Below are 9,633 nucleotides of genomic sequence, written 5' to 3'. Positions count from 1 at the left end.
TAGTTTTAAATAATAGTCAATACTAGTACCTGGCATTTAAACATTAAACACTCACTAGGCATTGTCTTTACATCCCACCATGTCTCTGAACAGGCAAATAACCTGGGGAAATTCAGAAAATCTCCTGCAACTGGGAAACCCCAACAGTAGATGGCGCATGCTTGATGTTTTACCAAAAGCCTATCTTGAACTTTGTGGGGCATCTAGATACTCCCTGGATACTATTTCTTACCTTTCTCTGGAAAAAATCCATAGCCATGAGCCTCATGTTAATGACTTTCTTCGTTTCCTAGAGAAGAATTTTGATGTTTTTTCTGTGAAGGCTCAGAGAGCAAATACTTTGGGCTTTTCAGGCCTCCAGGTCTATTCAACTGCTCAGTTTAGTGACTGTAACAGAAAATGGCCATAGACAATAATAGCCAAATGAACGCCACTGAGTTCCAATAAAGCTTTATTTAGGGACACTAAAATCTGAGTTGAAAACACTTTCGTGTTATCATGAAATATCATTCTTTATTTTTTTCAACCATTAAAAAAATTATTTATCTGGAAGCTCTACAAAAACACATGGCTAACAAAATTCAAGCCACCAGCATCTGTTTATGAGGTCAAAGCCTCGCTAGATTGAGAAGCATTACGGATATTGTGACCTTTGAAAGTAGAGGAGATAATAAAAGCAGCTCTTTCATTTCTTGAATACATGGCCTGATTCAAATGGAAAGTTCTGAGGAGAGCAGGAATTCTACCCAACAACTGCATAGTCACATGGGAGCTCAAAGAAATAGTAACAAAAATAGTAACTCAAATATAAACAAAAAGTGCACTCAATAAAGCAAACATAAACTCCTGGGGAAATGACTCCCCAAATCTACAATGCATGGGACCAGCTACTTAACTACCTTAGTGTAACTGGGACTTAGTAGAAAACGAAAGCATGGGGTTCCCTTTTTCAAAAACAAAAAGGTATATGCGATGAAAGGCACAAAAAGATGATGCTTTTTCCTCTCTTCTTCAGTCACATTCTCAACCTGCACTGCATTTTGGTGGTTTTGCTTTTTGCAGTTTGGGGGTTGGTTTGGTTTTGCTTTTCACTTTAGGTTTTATGGTTTGTTTGGATTTTTTGTTATTGTTGCTGTTATTTGATGTCATTCAAAGCAAGGGGAAAATGTAAAATTTTTAAGTTGTTGCATACCTTTTACCATACATTTTTATATGCTGCTCAATGCCAGTTTTAAATTCAAATACAAGAACATGTAACTTAGATATCCAACACAGAATTACACAATCCATATTTTATAGTTCACACAAGCACGGTTATTTTATTCTTACCAAATAGAAGGAACACAGCATACAACAAACTCAATTGCTTTTGTTTCACCTCGCATGCCCTCTCTACCTACCAGCCCTCTCTATCTTTGACTTATTGATGAGTAAGAAATGGCTCAAAGGAAAAGGAACTATGAGGTTACTCTACCTTTCAATAGAAAGGGAATATATAATATTATTCTTAATACAAGAAAGCACACATGTGGTAGGGTGCCTTGGTCATTCATGTTTATCGAATCACCAATACCTTCCTTCTCCACTTGAAGTAAGTTCTGGTTTGCATGGAAAGCTTGGCTTCTTGGGGTTATTAGAACAGAAGCCTGGCTTAGTGATAGTCCTAATACACCAACTTTGTGCTTGGGGTACCCTTTGCCACACAGGACAGCCAGGACGCAGTGCACATGGGCTTTGTCTACATTCTCTATCTTAGAGGCAATGTGGAACCAACTGCAGCTAGACATCTCAGCTATTCCTCTGTTCCCTGCACATCCCAGGGTCCCATTAAAATTAGCTCACAAGACACCTGTCCAAAGATACAATCCATCAAAATATTCATGGTGGCAACAAGGAACAGCAAACCAAGTGTGGGGCTCTTCCAAGCATATGACCTTTTCCCTCCCTCTCCACGACCCTGTGTCCTGACCAACTGGCTCCTTCTCTCACGTTCTCCTCATCGTGGACTGCACTTCTGAAAAAAAGCTATCATCTAGTCACGTTTGGGACTTCATAGTGCCAAGGTGACTTCATTTCCCTTTGACTAGACCACAGAGACAACCTCAGAGCTTCCAAGGTGTCTGGTCGGCTCTGATCATTCATAACAGGGAAGGGCAGAGAAAGATATGAGCACACCACAAAGGCAGATCAAGTACCTTCACTTGAGCCCATCTCTGCGGTAGACACTTGAGCTCTGGGTTTAAATAGAACTGGGAGAGATGCGGAGAGGCTTCTCTAATTAAACAGTCCAAGGCAAAATATAGCCTAGTTGATGGTTATCTTGGGCCTGGTTCTGGGAAGGGTCTGGCTAAGTTATCACTGACATCTCTGGAGAGGAGTAATTTGGTTCCCAGGTGACGATTACTACTATGCCACCATGCAGCTTTATCACAGCTGGTAATTGTCCTCATTGGAGCAGTGGTCTGTCCTACCAGGTTCAGCCTTTCCTTCTCTCAGCTGTAATTTCAGCTCCTCAGCCTAAAGATGTGATCAACCGGTCAGTCCTGTTCTCCCTAGAACCTAAGATGATTTGCAGGGAAGAGAACTCAAGAGTAAGGGAAGACAGGTGTAAAAGGGCTGAGATGACAAGCCTTCCTCCTGGTTTTAGTTAATGTTTCTGAAACCATTTCGGGAGTCCCCTGGTGCACAAAAAAATCATCTCTCTTAGGGACTATGGACACGACCAACCTGAAAACCATTTTAAATGAACTTACTGGGTTTGGGTTTCTCAACCCGAGGAGGTTTCGAATCAAATTGTAAGGCCCCAGGAGAGTAAGGTCATGAAAATGTCATTACACAACGCCAACAATCATGGTAGGATTGAATTGTTTTGTAGTTAACATACATTTATAATGCAAGTTGGAGGGGGGTATATGCAGTGTACTTTAAATAAATTCACCTCCATTCATTATATCAAATTTTAAAAATCATTATTCTTAATTTTAAGGAAAGAATAATAAGTGGAAGGGACAGCAAGGAACCAAGGGGAAGGGCATAGGAAAAGAGAATGGCAAGTCAGCCACGGGAGCTCTGAATCAAGAAGAGCCTCATATGCCAAACTGTAAGGAATGACAAAATGTGGCATGTGGGGGTAACAAATGGAAGAGAGAGAAAGAGGAACAATCAGAGATAAGTCTCAGACAGCAGCTCCTGAAACTGCCAAACTGAAATGGTTGGTACCTAACGCCACCAAGACAATATGCTAGATTAAATAAAAGAACCAAGGATTAAGACAAATGTGCAGAGATGAGTGACTCCAATCATCATCTCTCTGAAGTAGCAGAGCCAATGTGTAAAAATGAACACACGGGTCCTAATCTAGATCCTAATCTTCATGGACAGCTGAGGAAACTGAAGCTCAGAGAGGTGAAACCAATTCCCTTACATAACCTGATTAGCAACTGAGCTCAGACCAAAACCAAGACAGAGTCAGTGATAATTCAGGAAGGATAAAGATCAAGGGAAGACTTGCAAGTCTCCAAAGGAGATAAGATTTATTCCTTCCATTTTCCTTTATGACCTGGCTTTCTTCCCCTGGGATCATAGTCTGGAAAGTTATCTTCAACATGTTTGATAGTAAAGAAAAATAAAACTATATATACGATATTTCACTAGCTGGGGAAATGCAATGTCATTGATTTGGGCAAAGAAAAGAGAAATTGGTCTATCAAACTTTTTTTAAAATTCTTACAGGAATCTCATATTCTCAAGACCTAGGAGACAGGAAGGGTTAGTCACACCAAATTTGCAAAGCATCCCTATAATAACCTTGATAATACTCCACCCTGCTCCATTCCAGAGATAACAGCCCCAAGGGAACCATCTACCTACAAAAGTGGACACAGGAGGATGAAGACATTCATTAAAGGGGGGGGGGGGGAATCACCCAATTATGGATAATTCACCATGAGCTGGCAAGCCCTATTTTGCTATGAGTAGCAGAGTTCACCACGAAACACCCTAATAATGTATATATAAAGCCAACTCAACTGAGTAGGACACAGGCTTACCTGAGCATCAGTTCCAGCTTGGACACCATGTCTGTGCGCTTCTCTTCAGCATCCCGACGAGTGGGCTCCGTGAGACTCTCAAGTGGAGGGTCAGGGTTGGGGGCTGTAAACACATGTGGTATGCCGGGCATAGGAAATGGCTTCTCGTGTGCCTTCGGGGGCAGCTCGTCAGCTGGAAGCTATGGTGGAGGGCTGGGGAGTGGAAGTGTTCCTTGTTCTACCTTCACCAGCAATGAACATGGCCTCCTGTCGGGCAATGAGAAGGTGACCATGCAGAACCTCAATGACCGCCTGGCCTCTTACCTGGAGAATGTCCAAGCACTAGAGGAAGCCAATGCTGACTTAGAGCAGAAGATCAAGGACTGGTATGAGAAATTTGGACCTGGTTCTTGCCGAGGTCTTGACCATGACTACAGCAGATACTTTCCAATCATTGACGATCTTAGAAACCAGGTAAGTAGCACATTGTCACATGAAACCTGGTGACAGTACTTAGTGACATGCATGTGCAAATGGGCATGCTGGCGCCACAGGGCTTTGGGGTCCACTTCCAAATGTTTGGTAGTTGATTGTCAGTGTGAATTCTAAGCTTCATCTGTAGCCCATTTGTCCCTGATATGGGGTACGCATGCATGTTTTCAGTAATATTAAAATATTGTGAAACTGCTCCCCTCCAAAAGTAACTTCAGTTTCATTTTTATAAGCTTTCCGTAAGGACAGGTTGAGTAGGAAATTAAAAGAGACCATGTTTCCATTTCTCATTTTTGGTTTTTTGTTTTGTTTTTTGCCAGATATGGGCCTTGGACTCAGGGCCTGAGCACTGACCCTGGCTTCTTTTTGCTCAAGGCTAGCACTCTACCACTTGAGCCACAGTGCCACTTCCAGCTTTTTTCTATGTATGTGGTGCTGAGGAATCGAACCCAGGGCTTCATGTATATGAGGCAAGCACTTTACAACTAGGCCATATTCCTAGCCCTCCGTTTCTCATTTTCATATGTTTAGATACAGGTGCCAGAAATACTGCTATAGATGCACAGGTGACTTTATGTCAAGGAACATGAAACTTCTAACGAAGTTTCTCACTTTTAACTCTACATTTTTTCCAGATAATTACTGCAACTACAAGTAATGCCAACATTGTCCTACAAAACGATAATGCAAGACTGACAGCTGATGACTTCAGACTCAAGTAAGTAGGACTGAAGAGAAACAAAAATTAGGCATCCACTTCTTTTTATTAATATTTTGTGTGTGCCAGGACTGGAGATTGAGCTCAGGACCTGGGCTCTGTTCCTTCACTTTTTCACTCAACGCTGGCATGCTACTACTTGGGCCATGGCTCCACTTTTAGCTTTTTGGTGGTTAATTGAAAATAAGAGACTCAATGACTTTCCTGACCAGAGTGGCTTCACACCATGATCCTCAGATCTCAGTCTCCAGAGTAGCTAGGATTACAGGTGTGAGCCACCAGAACCCAGCTTCCCTTCTTGTATGTAGAGGTCAGCCCTCTTCTTTCTTTCAGTTGATTCATTTCTTCATATCAAATATATGGCAGAATGGCTACTTGGGGTGGGGGAGGGTCGCTCTCACAAATGACCTTGAATATCAAGGTCATAGGGAAGAGGATTTTGAGTATTCCCATTCTCTTCCTTCAAAGAAATGTATTTATGGCATGCTCGGTAATCTAAGAGAGGCCTCGTGTGTGGCTTTAACAGTTCGACCTCAAAGCTTAGGTTGAGTTGGATGGTCGTCCAACATACCATGGGGACTTGCTGATGAAGGATGTCCTTTCAACGACATTGCTCAGGTTTGAAAATGAGCTGGCCCTTCACCAGAGCGTGGAGGCCGACATCAACGGCTTGCGCAGAGTCCTGGATGAGCTGACCTTGTGCAGAACTGACCTGGAGGTCCAGCTGGAAACGCTCACCGAGGAACTGGCCTACCTCAAGAAGAACCACGAGGAGGTAAAAACATCCTTCCTCGCTGGCTTTTCTTTCTTTTTTTTTTTTTTTAATTTATTGTCAAGGTGATGCACAGAGGGATTCCAGTTTCATACCTAAGGCAGTGAGTACATTTCTCATCAAACTTGTACACGTCTCCCCACAAAACATAACGAATCCGATGACCAAAGTCACAGCTTACATCCTCAGAAAGGAGCCTGTCAGTTTCTCCCCGTGTCTAACATGGTTTCGTTTGTTCTTTTCCCCTAAAGGCTTCAAACTCCAGGGATCTTGTCTCCCTGGCTCTTTTTTTTTGAAAATAGGATCTGAAGGTGGTTAAATGAAATCTGTTTCAGGAGATGAAGGCGCTGCAGTGCGCGGCGGGCGGCAACGTGAACGTGGAGATGAACGCGGCGCCCGGCGTGGACCTCACCGTCCTGCTGAACAACATGCGGGCCGAGTACGAGGCGCTGGCCGAGCAGAACCGCAGGGATGCCGAGGCCTGGTTCAACGAAAAGGTGCCTGCCGTCCCGTGCCCCGTGGCCCCGTGTGCTTTGGGGGGCGGGGGGCTGGTCCTGGGGCGCTCACGTCTGCTCCCTGGCTCTCATGGTTTCAGAGCGCCTCCCTGCAGCAGCAGATTTCCGACGACGCTGGGGCCACCACCTCGGCCAGGAACGAGCTCACCGAGATGAAACGGACGCTCCAGACCCTGGAGATTGAACTCCAGTCCCTTCTAGCCATGGTGAGTACTAAGGACCATTTCGTAAGTACAGATTTGCTTTAGACGGTAGGGGGATAAAAAAAAATGAAAGGGATGTTTTCTTCCAGGGAGTATGACTCACCGTGGGGATTTTTATCCACTAATTGAGGGGGACATAAGACACATTTGCATTCTGCATGTGATACTTCCCTTTGTCTGACTATTATGCTTAAATGCTAATAATCGTGAATGAGCACATGTAATTATTATTTTTTCTTTTTGGTACTGGGGATTGAACCCAGGTCGGTGCACTTGCTTGCTAGGCAAGCGCTTTGCCACTGAGCTACATCCCAGCCCTTATATAATTAATTACTTTGAGGGACTCCAAGGATGAAAAGAAAGCTAGGCACTCGCAACTCGGGAGGCTGAGATCTGAAATCGTGCTTCAAAGCCAGCCTGGGAAGAAAAGTCTGTGAGACTCCATCTCCAGTTAACCAGCACAATTCTGGAGAGGCAGGGCCTCAAGTGGTAGAGCATCAGCTGTGGGCAAGAAAATCCACTGTGTACCAGCACAAAAAGTAAAAGACAAAAGAAAGGAAGGAAAAGGAGAAGAGAACAGAAGAAAAGAACGTTTACTCTGAATCTTCTCTTCCCACGCAAAAGGATCAAAAATCACCTCGCATTCCTTTCCGCCAGTTAACCAAGAGCACTTAAGTTCCTTTTAAGTGACCATCAATTAGATCCAAAGCAGAGACACAAGGGTTGACTCCACAGCTAAGCATGCGTAATGATAATAATAATAATCTTTTTCATTAAGGGTTTGCACAGTGGTTTCACCCATGTGAGACCACATAACCCCTGAGGCATAGGCAGGGAACCTGTGCAACTCACACCATTATCTCCAAAAGAAGAACCCAAGATTCAAGGAAGTGCCCTGGCTCCCAGAGTCCCACTGCTGGAGACAAAGGAACCACAATTTTCTCTCCAAATTGCCCATCTCCAAGACTATACTTTCTCACTATGGCTAGGGAACTTCGGTACCTGAAGCACAGAAGGAGCTGTGAATGTATATAAAATCGGGGTGTCTGTAAAATATATTTGCCACAAAAGCGCAAAGCACTCCCATCAAGTTCAGGTAAAATCACTTCCTCCCGTGGATCCAAATAAACCCACTTGAGTTTACAAGCCAAAGAATCACACTATACTGCTTTTACTCAATCTACTTATACAAAGTTTATAGTATTCATTATAGAATTGTTGTTGTTTTTGTCATAGACGATCTGCAATCCTAAGAAGACAAGGCTGTCACACAATTAGAAATAAAATGGCAAAGTGTCAGGGGACATTTATTCCTTAAATATTGAACATATGGGATGGCTGGGATGAATATACTTGTTTGCATTAAGGAAATGTGTTTCCTAAGTGATTTATCTTATTCTGAAACAGTATGGTAACAGCTACAGAACTATGTCTTACCAAACCCTAGAAACAATCCCTGGAGTGCTCCTTAGTGGAGACAGAGGGCAACTACTGCACGCAGCTGGCCCAGATCCAGGCTCAGATCGGAGCCCTGGAGGAGCAGCTGCACCAGGTCAGGACCGAGACCGAGGGCCAGAAGCTGGAGCACGAGCAACTGCTGGACATCAAGGCCCACCTGGAGAAGGAGATCGAGACCTACTGCCGCCTGATAGATGGAGATGACAGGTAAGTACTGCTGCCACTGAGAAGACCATTTATCTCCTAAAATGATTAAAGATTAGTTGAAATCAAGAGCATGCAATCTATGAAACACGGACTGCATATTTTTAAAAAACACACACACAAAACCTTTTTAGTACTAGTTCAGCATTTAATGGCTCTTATTTTAAAGCAGTGCTTTCCAGTTTCTTTAGCAAAACCCACTGAAATAATTAGTGTAATGTCTATTTTACAGCTCTTGTTTTAAATCAAAAGGTCAAGGAGGACCTGGAAATCAGATCAAAGGTAAATAAAGGCTGTCTATGTTTCTTTCCTTCTCTCCTTCCTTTTTCTCCCTTCCTTCTTTCCTGCTTTCCTTCCTTGATTCCCTTTCTTCTTTCCTTTCTTCCTTTCCTTCTTTCTTTCTTCCTTTAGTAAATGTTTCAATAAGGTTTTTTCCTACTTAGGAAGTGAACAAGTTTTAATAGTTCATACATGTTCTTCTAGACTCACCTAAAATGGCCATCGTTAAAACAGTGGTTGAAGAATTCGATCCTCGTGGCAAAGTGCTCTCATCCAGAGTCCACGCGGTGGAGGAGAAACCCACCAAAGCCAACAAGAGTGAGCAGCGAGTACCTGCTTGAGCTTCGGCACACTTGGAGAGAGCAGCTGCTGAGTTAAGATACCAAGTGGAAGCTCACTTCCTGGAAAAGGGCCTTCATATTTTCCTGCCTTTATTCCCATGAATGAAGACAAGCACTTTTTAGAGTAGTGACATTTCTTTGGCTTTTCCTTATGGTTTGTGTTTCAATAAAAGTTCTTCCTGTTGCAAGTCACCTTGGGCTTGAAGTCTGGTTAATCTTTCTATTTTAAATATACCCTCCAAGGGGAGCTGGATTTTCGTCTTTAGTTTCCTTGGTTTGATTCAATGTTCTTCACAAGTTAGGAGAAAGTTTAACCTATGTAAGCTAGTTGGGAATCTTTTTCACATTTCTGTAAAATTTTATCTTCCAACCATTGAGATTTAAGCACATGCAAAGTGTCAGGTGATGAGACTAAAACACCATGAACACACAAAATGCTCTATATGACCAATGCTGGGGAGGGAACTCGGAACCTCACACTTGCTAGGCAGGTGCTCCCAGGCCTTATAAAGGCTTCCTTTTGAAAAGAGAAGGAGAAAGACATGGGAAGCACAGAGAATTCATTTGAGCCTTACGTCATGATTTTAGTCACTCTGCCATAAGGATGGAGATTTACAATGACA

General features: G+C 43.1%; 1 protein-coding gene across 1 annotated transcript; it reads left to right on the top strand.

Moving 5' to 3' along the window:
- Positions 1–4,076: 4,076 nt before the first annotated feature.
- Krt27 (keratin 27) lies at positions 4,077–9,010 on the top strand. The gene is made up of 8 exons (XM_048365199.1): positions 4,077–4,502; positions 5,156–5,238; positions 5,857–6,013; positions 6,346–6,507; positions 6,606–6,731; positions 8,176–8,393; positions 8,623–8,672; positions 8,874–9,010. The coding sequence occupies exons 1-8, from the start codon at positions 4,077–4,079 to the stop codon at positions 9,008–9,010; spliced, it is 1,359 nt and encodes a 452-aa protein (XP_048221156.1).
- Positions 9,011–9,633: the final 623 nt, after the last annotated feature.

This window comes from Perognathus longimembris, chromosome 17 (genome assembly GCF_023159225.1).
Source record: "Perognathus longimembris pacificus isolate PPM17 chromosome 17, ASM2315922v1, whole genome shotgun sequence".
In the NCBI taxonomy this organism is placed as follows: domain Eukaryota; kingdom Metazoa; phylum Chordata; class Mammalia; order Rodentia; family Heteromyidae; genus Perognathus; species Perognathus longimembris.
This window is presented reverse-complemented; position numbering and strand designations above follow the sequence as displayed.

Coding starts and splice junctions, on each gene's coding strand:
- Krt27 (XM_048365199.1), top strand. CDS start 4,077: ATGTCTGTGCGCTTCTCTTCAGCATCCCGACGAGTGGGCTCCGTGAGA. Junction 6,732..8,175: donor TCCAGTCCCTTCTAGCCATG/GTGAGTACTAAG, acceptor ACCAAACCCTAG/AAACAATCCCTGGAGTGCTC. Junction 8,673..8,873: donor ACCTGGAAATCAGATCAAAG/GTAAATAAAGGC, acceptor ATGTTCTTCTAG/ACTCACCTAAAATGGCCATC.